This window comes from Stegostoma tigrinum, chromosome 35 (genome assembly GCF_030684315.1).
Source record: "Stegostoma tigrinum isolate sSteTig4 chromosome 35, sSteTig4.hap1, whole genome shotgun sequence".
NCBI classification, from domain to species: Eukaryota; Metazoa; Chordata; class Chondrichthyes; order Orectolobiformes; family Stegostomatidae; genus Stegostoma; species Stegostoma tigrinum.
In genome coordinates, this window is record NC_081388.1 from 4,997,605 (window position 1) to 5,010,953 (window position 13,349).

Consider the following 13,349-nt stretch of genomic DNA (forward strand, 5'->3'; position numbering starts at 1 on the left):
CAAACGAGAAAGGTTTGAAACAAATAGTCATGTTCCAGAATTGCAAAGAATCACACATCAAAAAGATGATATTCCTGCGTAAACAATGCTAGGCCCAGAGAAAATGGTTCTTTTCCCATGAGAAGAAGGCAAGATGTGCTACCCTAAGTCACTAAGCCAGAGCATTGGAGAAATAAACAGATAGGATGTTCCAGTAATTAAGGTTACATTTCCCATGAAAACAAAATTAAAGCTTTAGCAATTGACCGTCTGTTTACCTCCCCTCTTTCCTGCCCGTGTGCTCTGGTGTCAGTTTATCACCCAAACACGATAGGTGAAATTTGACCATGACTGGATAAGTGGAACATGTGTAGTATTAGTGTTTGGCATATTCAAACAACGTAAAGTCCATGTACAGGTAGCATAAAATCAACTTTCTGTAACAGCTTGCAGAATTTTCTTCCCCTATTGGAAGAGTGCATCTCTTTTGTATATGCAAAAGTGAAGGTTCCATATGTCTCAGTCTAGTTTTTATGGGTCGATGTGATTTTAAGAGAAAACCACTAGTTTGTTTCCATGCTGCATGAGTCTATGACTCTGCAACAGCAGAATGATAAATTATCTACGCAACTGCAATTATAAATAAAAAATAAAATTTATACTGGAAATTTGAAAATACGTACAGAATATACACATTTAAAATGAGGGTGGAATTACATCTGCATCCTGGTACAACTCTGTCATTTCATAATCTCATTTCAGCTGGACACTACACTTGGTTCACCAGTTTCAAATTGGATTGATTAGCAAATGCCCCTAAGATATTATGACCATGCGAAATGTGTTGCTGACACAGTTTTAATGGCATGACCAGATAAAGCAACCCTTCTTGGGTTCTATTAAGCAACCGTATTCAACAGAAAGTATTTCAGTGTGACCACGTATGGGAGGTGTTAGTCCCCACTCACAATGAAGCTGCATCTGGATTGTGCGTAATCAGAATTTTTAAATAATCTGTTTTAAATAATCAATGGATAAACAAGACAACATATGTCAGAAGTGAGGAGAAAATAGGAGTCTGGAGATGGAAATTGACACTGATTCAGATTATAACGGATATGTTGGCATACTTAACCTTGTCCTTTTCCCTTGGCAATTTATCTCCACTAGCAGTGTCTATTATGTGCTTGACATTGTTGAAAGGCTATAAAGCCTCAATTATAACTGTTTGCTGTCTAACAGGTCACTTCCAATGAATGTCAGTAACGTGACCAGCTAATACAGTTGATGCAAGAGAATGACAATAAAGCAATGAAGTGAAGGACAAATTCTCCGAATGTACATTGAGGTAGATGGCAACTCTCAATACTTGAGTTCCTGTTTTTCCTGCTTTTCCCACACTGTCAATCACATGCAAACAAAATTAAGTGTGTTACTTGTATGGTCAGCAGGGTCCTACTGAGTTTTCTAAGGAGTCAGCAGGTTCAAGCCATTAGCCAAGGTTACAGATCAAACACAAGATTTTTTCCACCTCTCATCCTCCACCCAACAGCCAGGCTTTGCCAGTGAGTGCATGAAGTGTCTGCTCCCCAGTACAGAGCAAACTGATGAGAGAATTTAACATCCAATGCAGCTCCATGAAAATATTGCAGAAAGGCACCAAGGGAAAAAGTTTAATAGATTTCTTTGGGACATCAAAAGTACTATGGGAAGTAAGGAGGAAATGTCCCAAAGTAGCTTAAGCCACTGAAGTATTTTTGAAGTGCAGTCGTTATGTTCCGATAAACAACCATGAAGTAAATGGCCAAATAATCTGCCATTTTGATGAAGTTAGTTGAGGGATGATTCATGATCGTGAACTCCACTCCTCTTCTTTGAATAAATGTTGCGGGGTCCTTTAAGTCCACATGAGAGGGCAGACATGGTTGCATTTGGAAGTCAATCTCTGACAGTGCAACATTCTCTCAATACAACAACAATAACGTAAGTTTTGATTACGAGCACAGATCTCTGTACTGAAACCTGAACTTGCAACCCTCTGATGTGCAGTTTCACTGGGACACTCTGAGTAAACCATCAAACATCTCCAGATGTTAAAGGCATTCTTGCTTTGAATGGGAAAAAGAATCAAGGTTTATTTTAAAAGAAAGGGTTAATACCCTTTGATTATATTAACTGTATGCCTTGAATCATGGTTCAGATAAATTTTTTTTCAATTTTGTAAATGAGATAAAAGAACTGTTAGGGAAAATACAATAAAAAACCTAAATGCAGTGTTATGTGAAGGATTGTGGGTGACTCATGCTGCAGTGCATCATGAGCAGCTTTTCACCAGTCCAACAATGACAGCAAATACAACATTGATTTTACCAGCACAGGACTCAATCTGACCTTTAAATGCATTTCCCAAAGCACCGCCATTCTACTTTCAGCCCTTTACTTTCAAGTTTTTGTTTCCCAGTTTGTTCTTCAATATTAATATTTCCTCTCAATTTGGAACACTGGCACTTTGCAACACATATAAATGAATGGTCTGTATAGATGTCTTGGTTAACCCACCAATTCTATTTAAAGGGCAAGGTTTTCAGTAGTTCTCACTCAATTGAGGAAGCTCAACCTCAAATCTTCCAGATCACTGTTACATAAACCCACTTTCCTGGTCTTTGATCCTGATGGTATCTGTTAGACCATAAGACATAAAAGCAGAAGTTAGGCCATTCAGCCCTCAAATCTACTCTGCTATTCAATCATGGTGATAGTTTTCTCAACCCCATTCTCCCGCTTTGTACCCATAACCCTTGATCCCCTTGACAATCAAGAACATATCTACCTCTGTCTTAAATACACTCAATGACTTGGCCTCCACAGCCTTCTGTGGCAATGAGTTCCATAGACTCACAACTCTCTGGTTGAAGAAGTTTCTCCTTATCCCCGTTTTAAAGGGACTTCCCTTTACTCTAAGGCTGTGTCCTTGGGTCTTAGTGTCTCCTACTAATGGAAGCATCTTCCCAATGTCCACTCTGTACAGGCCATTCAGTCTTCTGTAAGTTTCAATGAGATCCCTCCTCATCCTTCTAAATTCCATCAAGTATAGATCCAGATTTCCTAAATGTTGCTCATATGTTAAGCCTTTCATTCCTGGGATATTCTCATGAAACTACTCTCTACCGCTCCAGCGCCAGTATACCTTTCCTGAGGTAAGGGACCCAAAAGCGCTGACAGTACTCTAAATATGGTCTGACCAGAGCTTTATAAACCCTAAGAAGTATATTCCTGCTTTTATATTCTGGTCCTCTTGAAATAAATGCCAACATTGTATTCGCCTTCCTAACTACCAACTCAACCTGCAATTTTACCTTAAAGGAATCCTGGACTAGGACTCCCAAGTCCCTTTGCACTTCAGACTTCTGAATTTTCTCCCTGTTTAGAAGATAGTCCATGCCTCTATTCTGGGGTAGTTCTACTGCAGCCAGCTTCATTGCATTTTCTCACCAGAATGACTGGTGAGCCCATTCAGACAAATCAGCTAAGGGGAGGACCCTGTCCTCACATTCCACTAACACACAACCCCTCTAGCAGGGATTACTGGGCAGGAAACTGACTGGTGTATTTCTCAATAGCTTGGTAACACTAAGGCCAATTACAATGCCCAGTACAAACCATTATCACACCTAAATCCCTCAAACTGTTGGAAACTATCTGCACAATATTATCTAGTGGCATTATCAAAATGTAGGAAGGCTCACTCAGATGATAGTTCTAATTAATTCTATCACAGTATTATGGTGATGAATAGTAGATGAAACATGAAACTTTAAGCCACCTAATCCCACACTTAAAAGCATCCACAACCGACACTTCCTATAATGAAACTGAACACATCATGTTTTCTAAGCAAGTGAGCGCGATGACATTAGGAGGGCCACATACTCAAGAATCTGGTGGCATTGACTTTACTCAGTTGGGTATTTATAGACATTGGCCATTTAGGTCTCATAAAGTCATTAGTTAGGCCCTCGCCATCTATGAAGCTTCCTCTTTGTGGGAGTGGTTTATTATTCTAATCTCTTTGTAATGTCCAAATGAATCATCCTATGCCTACCTGTGACTGCACGTTAGCTCCAACTTGAGAACCCTGGTAAGAATCCCCATTCAGTGACTGCATGTTCATGAATAAGTCTCCAGAGTTTGGCATGTTAAAAGAACCAGAAGAACCTGGAAAGGAAACAGTCAGGCACCTGAATCACGCACAGATTGCATACAGCAAGGCCCCTTTGAGCCAAGCACTGAGACAAGCTGAAAGTGCCAAAAGGAAGGGGTTAGTTGAGAACAAAGCTGCATGCACTAAAAATGCCCAGATTAAACCTTTCAGAATGCTCATAATAGCTGTTAAATTGTCACATGCATTACACAACCTGCAAGGCTCATTTTTATTTGTTGATTCATTTACAAAATGGATAGTAGGAAAAAAGTTTCAGTTGAGAGTGATTAGATTTAATTGTTTAGACAGCATCAACACTGATGTGAGTGTACCTTGGGAAACATTTGGAAAGTCAAAGCAACATGCAAAATTAGTAGGTCTAGAATGAGAATGAAGTGGTCACACGCTGTACCTGAACCATGCATCTCTGTTGTCAGCACCAGATTGGTATGGGTCCTCTCTGACTCCAACCTACTGCTGTCTATGAGGGCATGCATAATGTCACTGAGTTTAGTACAAGAAGTCTGAATGATGGAAAACCATCCAAAAAAGCCAAACTTGGATCAACATATTTCTACTAACTTGTTGCAAAAGTCTGTTCCAGTCTATGCATTACTAATAGTGTGCCCACTTTTACTTTTACATCTAAAGCTGGGATTCTTATACGTTGCCGTTCACAACCTGTTCCAGACAGATATATACAGCCTATAAGGAAACTGAATGGATCTTCATACTCAAGATTTATTAGAACTATTGTTATAGTGGACTGTCAGGGCATACACAAACAATTCTGTGGCAGTGAGCCTAATTTTAGGACGGTTTGATGTTTTCCTGGTGCTAGAATTGAGAATGTTTCTAAAAGTTTCAAGCATATTGTTAAAGGTGACAATGAGAAGCCAGAAATTATTGTACATATTGGTAGGAATGCCATTTTTAGGGAAAAGATCGAAGCAGTACAGAGTAAATTTAAGAGATTTGGTAGACGATTAAAAAACAAAACCTTAAAAATAGTCATTTCTGTGTACTCCCAATGCCAAACTCAAACAAGGAATGGAACAAAAGGTTAAAGGAGATAAATCAATGGTTGAAGAGCTGATGTATTGTTCAGGAATTCAGGTTTTTGAACAACTGAAATGTGGTTTGGGAGAGAAAAGACCTGTTCAAAAGGGTTGGGTCAAACCTAAACTAGAAAGGGACTGACACCTTGGCAGGAGGTTTGCTTGTTCTATTAAGGGAGACTTTATACTGATAGAGAAGGTGAATGGAAGAATCCTAAGTAGATGTGTAAATGGAAGGATTGATGGCAAAAGTTCTGAATGTGAGGAGAGCAAATCAGTTACAAAAGAAAGACAAGAGAGAGTCAGAGTATGTAGTAACTCTGAAGAACTAAACTGCATTTATTTCAATGCAAGGGGTCTTAAAGGTAAGGCTGATGAACTCAGGGCATGTTTCAGAACATGGGTTTGGGACATGATAGCTATTCCAGAAACTAGGCTGAGAGATGGACAAGACTGGTAGCTCAATGTTCACATTTTTATATGCTTTACAAAGAATAGGAAGGGAGGCAAGAAAGGGGGGTGGTGTTTTTGATTAAGGAATACATTACTACTGTAACTAGGGAAGATATTTCTGAAAAATCGTCCAGTGAAAAATATATGGATAAAAATTACAAATAAGAAAGGAAAGATCACTTTGATGGGATTGTACTATAGGTTCCCAAAAGTAAGACTGAAATTGAGAAACAATACGTAGGGAGATCTCAGATATATGTAAGCATAATCAGGTTGCAGTAATGGGGTATTTTAAGTTTCCAAACATTAAGTGAGACTACCATAGTGTTAAAAGATTTGGATGGTGAAGAATTTGTCAAATGTGCTCAAGAAATTGTTCTTTATAAATATGTGGTTGCTCCTCCTAGGGAAGGAGCAAAACTCGACCTTCTTTTAGGCATTAAGGCAGGGCTGGTGACTGAAGTAAAAGTGGAGGAACACTTTGGGTCTAGCGATCATAATTCTATTTGTTTCAAAATGGTTATGGAAAAGGATAAGCCTTCCATAAAAGTTGAAGTTTTAAATTGGAGTAAGGCAAAGTTTAATGGTGTGAGACAAGAACTTTCAAAAGTTGTTTGGAGTAGACTGTTCGCAGTTTAAAAGGACGTCTGACAAATGGGATGCTTTCAAGAGTGTGATGAAGAGAGTTCAGAGGCTTTTTGATCCTGTTAGAGCGAAGGATAAGGCTGGTAAGATTAATGAACAATGGATGATTAAAGATATTGAAGTTCTAGTCAAGAATAAAAGAGAATTTTTTTTAGATACGGACAAGGTGGTTCAATTGAATCACTTAATCAATATAAAGAGTGTACTGGCATTCTTAAAAGAGAAATCCAGAAGGCAAAGTAGGGATATGAGAGAGCATTGGCAGGTAAGGTTAAGGATAATCCAAAGAGATTCTACAAATACATTAAGAGCAAGAAGGTAACTAGAGAGAGGGTTGGGTTTCTTAAAGATCAAGGAGGTTGTCTTTGTATTAAGTCCCAGGAAATGGGAGAGGTACTAAATGAATATTTTGTGTTGGATTTTACTGTGGAGAATCAAATGGAGTCTAGAGAATTCAGAGAAATAAACTTTCATGTTTTAAAAACAGTTCACATTATAATTCACATGGGCTCATAGGAAGAGTCATCTAGACTTGAAATGTTGGCTTGCTCTCTTTCCATGGATGCTGCTGTGATTTCCAGCATTTTTTGCTTACAGTACAGATTCCAGCATCTGCAGTAAATTGCTCCTACAGTGGGTTTGATGAACTGAGCAACAAAATTTAGGCCAAAATGGTTTGTAATTCCAACCCTCTTTGAGCACTAACTTCCATGTTGCATTATTAGAAACATTACTTGTTCCTCATTGTATTTTTACCTTCTTATTCTGGCAAAATAGGTTAACCAGCGTGGTGACAGAAATGAATGCTACATGAGGCTTCTTTTCAACGGGAAGTTACAGAAATGCAGCAAAAAAAAACTGCTCTGGCAATCCTGGAGGTGAGACAGGAGTCACCCTAATCAATCCAGATAAATTAACAGTATTTATAATAATTCTATGAAATGACGAGGTTTTAAGTCCTTAGCACAAAGATCAAGTCAAGCGTAGCATATTGATTTTCTCTGTGGTGAAGTGAATATAAGAATTTTAAAAAAAGAAGCTGGAGTAGGCCATTTGAGCCTGAAAACCGTGCCACCATTGGAGCAGATCGTGGCTGATCTTGCTCAACTTCACTTCTCTGTACTAACCCTATTACCATCTTTGAACTCCTTTAGTATCCAAAAGTCTATGAATCTTGTCTTGAATATGCTAACATGAACAGCTCTCTGGAAACAAAAGACAAAATACTGGCTTGAGTTAATGTGATACTTCCCCTGGCTGCTTGTAATTTTTCTCAAGATGCTTTACACTCAACCTAGCTCTAATTTTTAGTCACCTCCTTGTGCAAGAAGTGCCATTTCTGTACATGCTTTCCGTAGCCAAATTAGGGTCTTGTGGCTTAGCAGTAATACTCCTCACCAGCCTGTCTGGGTTCAAGTTCTACCAGTCCTAATGGTGTGTCTTAACAAGTCTGAACAAGTTAATTAAGAGTATATGTCCTCTAGGAGCCAGATTGGCTGGCTGGGCAAACCTACTGAATGAAAATGCATCTTCGCATTGCTGCTATTGTTAAATAGATACGATTTCAGATATATGCTATGGTAGCTTGGAAACAGCTGGTGCTACAAGAACAGACGGCAATGGTCAGTTTGTTAACCATCAACACTCCAATCCCTATATTTGAGGTTGGCAGCAAATTTCCCTGAAACATGGGTCTGTAACTTTCTTCTTCAAAGACCTGAATTTTATAAAGCCAATATCCCTTAGTCATTGTTCAAGGAACTGTGTCTGCACCTGGGGATACGATGAGAAACATAGCGACATATCTTGCAACACTCTGGCCATCCTCTCTGCTCATGCTTACTTTGTTTCCACTGGAGTATTACGAGAAACTAACAGCAATTTCTGGAATTTGGTGAGTAGAAACATTGACAGTTTTCCTTTGAAACCAATCTCATGTGTATTATTAACCATATACAAATGGCAATAGGTGTAAAGTATACAGAACTTGTCCAAAAGCTTCAAGACATATTTAGTTACTTTATCCTCAGAAAACATGGACTGCTGTATACGTATTTATCAGTAATTCACTGGTTAGCAGTAAAATAATCTTCATAACCCATAACAATCAGTGACCAGTCCTTAATCTATCTTTGTTTAAACTAAGAACTCAGTGCCTCAACCATTAAAAAAACTGAATATACGGCAGCTGGCTAGATTCCAACATGCAAGACATAGGATAACCTTTATGGTTAGTTGTTATAGGCAAATTTAGGGTACTATATTTAATCAATAACTGAGTGGCAATAATGATAGAGCTTATATTTTTAAAACCACTTATTTCTAGTATAGTGGAGAAAATGCAAAACTCATGAATAATTCTGCAGCAATTTGCATACTGGCAATGAGCAAAGTAATAAATCAGGTAATTGTTCCTCAGTTGCCAAGTGGCACATTTTCCAGGCTTAAAACCTGTGATAACAGTTTCAAATGTAACATCTAAAGTTTACCTGTGGAATGCTCCTCCTGCAATATGTAGGAAATCAGAGACACTTCCGGTGACTATGTGGCAGCTCCAGATTTGCCAAATGGAGAGCCTGGAGCTGCGGATGGACTCACTATGGAGCATCCAGGGCACTGAGAATGCTGTGGATAGCACCAGTAAGAGATAGATAGAGTTGGACAGAAAGACAAGTAAGCATGGGAGGCAGTGTTGACTCATCTGTAGCCATTCCCCTCTCAAACAAGTAAACTGTTTTTGATATTATTGGTGGAGTGGCCTCTCGGGGAAAGCAGCAGCAGCCTGATCAGTGGCACCATGACTGGCTCTGTTGTACAGCAGAACGGTTGAAGTATAGGCGAACAGTAGTGGTAGGGACTCTATAGTCAAGGGCACAAAAAAACATTTCTGTAGCTGCAAATGAGATTCAAGATGGTGTGTTGCCTCTTTGAAGCTGGAGTCAAGGATATGTGGGCACAGGATATTCTGAAGTGGGAGGGTGAGCAGCCAGAGGTTGTGGTCCATATTGATTCTAACAACATCATCAGAAATAGAGATGGGTTCCTGCAAAGTGAGTTCAGGGAGTTAGGCAGGAAGTTGAAAAGCTGAACCTTTAGGGTTGAAATCTTTATACTATTCTTGTGCCACGTTCCAGTACGATGGGGAATAGGAAGATAGTTAAAAACATGGCTAAAAAGCTGGTCTAGGAGGGAGACTTCAGGTACGTGGATTATTGAGAAATCTTCCAGAGCAGCTGGGGCTTGTACAAGGACAGGTTGCATTTAAGCTAAAGAGGCACCAATATTCTGGCAGGAAGTTTGCTAGTGACACTCAGGAGGGTTTAAAGTAGTGTGGAACGTGGGGTCTGGGGACGGCTTGCAAGTGTTGGGAGCCAGACGAGTAGGTCAGCAAGTAAAATGACTAAGGAGCAGTCAGGGACCAAGGCCAATAAGACTAAGAGGAAAAACAGGGAGAGGTTACTGAACACGGACTGGTGGTCTGAGGTCTATTTATTTTAATGTGAGGAGTTTGACAGATAAAGAAGATGAACTCAAAACTTAGATTAAAATATATAACTATGATTTGTAACAATTAGAGAGACTTGTTTGAGAGACAGACAAGGCTGACAGCATAACATTCTACAATTTAGATGCTTCTGGCTTGATAGAGAGAGAAGTAAAAGAAGTGGGAGAATTGCATTACTGATAAGGGAGAATATCAGAGCTGTACTGAGGAAGGGCATCTTGGATAACTTATCCAGTGAGGCCAAAGAGATAACACTCAGGAATAAGAAGGGTGCATTCACTTTGATGAAATAGTAATACAGGCCTCTCCAGAGCAAGTGGGTGATATGTGGGCAGATTATGGCAAAACTTAAAATCAGTAGGGTGGGCAGGGGTGGTTGTGGACAGGACGCTCTTGTGTAGACTCAACGGGCTGAATGGCATGCTTCCACATGGTAAGGATTCAATGATTTTATGATGGATAAGAGTAGACATCGGGTGAAAGCACTAAACTAGGGAACCACAACATGAGGCAGGAACAGGGGAATGTAGATTGGGGGAGAGCTGACTGAGGGTAAATCCACATCTGGCAGGTGGGAATCTTTCAAAGGCTGGTTGATTAGAGTTTAGGATCAGCATGTTCCAGTGAAAATGAAGGAGAAGAATGCCAAGATTCAGGAACCTTTGGTGAAAGAGAAATTGAGAGCTTAAGTCAAAAAGAATACAGAGGCATGAGTACAGTTTAGGAAACAGAGAGCCCTTGAAGAATATACAAATAGCAAGAAATAAGTCAAACAAGGTGGGGGGGGGGTTGCTAAAAGAGGCCATTAAATGTCTTTGGCAAATAGGATTCAGGGAAATCCCAGAACATTTTTGAGGTGTATAAGGAGCAAGAAGGTAGCTTGGTAAAGAGTAGACCTACTCAAGGACAAAAGGAAGCAGCTTATGCATGGAGCTGGAGGAAGTGGTCAAGGTCCTTAATGAATACTTTGCATTGATATTCACAAAGGTGGATGGTGAGTCTTGGAAGAGGTACGTTGATTTTCTAGGGCATGTCAATATAAAAAAGAAGTGTTGGGTGTTTTGTAAAGTATAAAGGTAGACGAGTCCCCAGGACCAGATGGGATCTTTCCTAGGATGCTGAGGGAGGCAGGTGAGGAAATTGCTGGGGCCTTGTACAAAATCTTTGTATTGCTTTTAGGCACAGCAGAGGTCCCAGAAGAGTGATGAATAGTCAACTTTGTTCCTCTGTTTAAAAAGGGTATCAGGGACAATTCAGGAAAATACAGGCTAATGAGTCTTACGTCAGTGGTAGGGAAATTACTGGAAAAGATTCTTAGGAATAGGATTTATTCACATTTGGATAGATATGGATTTATTAGCAATAAGGGAAATACGTACGGAAGGTCATTTCTCACAAACTTGTTTTGAGTTTTTTGAGGAAGTGACAAAGATGATTGTGGGCACGGCGGTCCATGTTATCTATACAGACTTTAGCAAGGCCTTTGATAAGGTCCCTCAGAGCAGGGTGACACAAAAGGTGAAGTCACATGGGATCTGGTAAGATGGACACAAAACTGGCTTAATCATAGAAGACAGACTGAAGCGATGGAAGGGTGTTTTTCTGACTGGAGATCTGTGTCCAATGGTATTCTGCAGGGATTAGTGCTAGGATCCCTGTTCCTTTATGTCTAAATGATTTGGACGAGGATGTAGATTAGTAAGTTTGCAGGTGACACAAACATTGGTGGAGCTGCAGATAGTGAGGAGGATTGCCACAGAATACAGCAGGATATAGATAGGCTGGAGACTCGGGTGAAAAAAATGGCAGGCGAAATTTAATCTAGACAAACACAAGGTTGACGCATTTTAGAAGATCTGATGCAGAAGGGAAGTATGCAGAAAATGGCACAGCCATTAGTCACATCAATATACATAGGGATGTAGTGTACAGACCCACAGTTCCCTGAAAGTAGCAACACAAATAGATAAGCTGGTCAAGAAGGAAATTGCATGCTTGCCTTCTTTGCGTGGGGCATAGAGTGAAAAAATCGGTAAGTCATGTTGTAACGTATAGAGCTTTAGTTAAGCCACATTTGGAATATTGTGTACAGATCTGGTCACCGCCAAAAGTATGTAGAGACTTTGGAGAGGGTACAGAAATGGTTTAACACGATGTTGCTTGGTTTGGTGGGAATTTGCTATGAAGGGAGATTGGACAAAGTTGGTTCGTTTTCACTTGAATATCAGAGAATGTGGGGCAGCCTGATAGAAGTTTACAAAACTATGAGAAGCATAAATAGAATGGAGAGCTCAAGTCTTTTAACTAGGATAGAAATATCAATTACTATAAGGTAAAAGAAGGAAGGTTTAATAGAGATGTGAAAGGCAAGTTTCTTTTAACACAGAGTGGTAAGTGCCTGGAATGTGCTGCCAGAGGAGGTAATGGAGGTTGATACAATAACAACATTTAAAAGGCTTTCTGACAGATATATGAATAGGCAAGGAATAGAGGAATTCAGACTGCATAGAGGCAAAAGGTTTTTAGTTTAGAAAGGCATCATGTGTCAGCACAGTCTTGGTGGGCCGAAAGGCCTCTTCCTGTACTGTATTGTTCTTTGCTCTTTACTATAAATACTATGTGAAAAACAGCACTACTTTGTGCATATTCCTCTCCAGTCAGAGAGTTCCCTGCACTAGTAAAATACAGTATTTCCCTCCCAAAGAACTGAGATAACATACACATTACCTTTTGGTGCTAGTTATTTCTATTTTAGTGAATTCTACTCAATGAGATAGAGTGCCATGAAACGGGAGCGCTTTATTACTTCTGGCAATTCTTAAAAGGTAAATTTCCCTATCTCATAACAATTACAAACTCAAACTAACAATGAAGAAGTGGGCTAATAAAGACCTTGTGAGTCAATGTAAAAAATATATTAAAGTTTGAGGGGACTCAATGGCTTGATTGCTAAAATAGTGAGTAACTGCATCAAAGAGACTTGAGAATCTGTTTTTCAATTGGTTCTAAGTAAGCTAGTCTAAGTGCAACTGCCATTAGAAAGGAACAACTAGTCTTAGTTCCCAGGCTCTTGAGAGCAACATTAAATTAGGTTTCCAGTTCCTGAGGGGAAATGGATGAGGACTGGATTTGTTCAGCTGTAAAATACAGCTTTAGCACAAGTGAGGAGCATGACAGTTTGGATTGAATTATGCTGTGACAGCAGTCACACAGGATCTGATACTGAAATAAATCTGATGTGCTATGTTTTTTAAAATCAGAAAGTTAGAGTTATATGGCACAGTAGATCAGATGAGTTACACATTGAAGAATCTCTGTATCGATATCTGGTGTTGAGGAAAATTCATTCTTCGTACCAATAAGTGGTGTTCAGGAAGATCCACTCTCTGTATTAGTATCTAGTGTGAAGGAAGTTTCATTATCTATCAGTAGCTGGAGTTGAGGAAGACTCCTTTCAGCTCAAAAGTTTGTAATGTTTAAAGTAAATAATACTAATTAAGCTTTGTGA

The 13,349-nt window shown here is 39.5% G+C and overlaps 1 protein-coding gene across 11 annotated transcripts in view; it reads right to left on the reverse strand.

The window, feature by feature from the left end:
• The window catches only part of pbx4 (pre-B-cell leukemia transcription factor 4), a 472,408-nt gene that overhangs the window by 14,418 nt on the left and 444,641 nt on the right, over window positions 1-13,349 (reverse strand). For 6 of the 11 annotated variants that reach the window (XM_059639960.1, XM_059639963.1, XM_048521988.2 and 3 more), the window contains 2 exons: window positions 4,593-4,661; window positions 4,082-4,194 (listed from right to left, as the gene is read on the reverse strand). The exons of 1 other annotated variant lie outside the window; for it this stretch is intronic. In XM_059639960.1, coding sequence (XP_059495943.1) covers window positions 4,082-4,194; window positions 4,593-4,661 — 182 coding nt within the window. The remainder of the gene's footprint in view (window positions 1-4,081; window positions 4,195-4,592; window positions 4,662-13,349) is intronic. 4 more of the 11 variants (XM_059639962.1, XM_059639964.1, XM_048521989.2 and 1 more) reach the window with 1 other exon arrangement.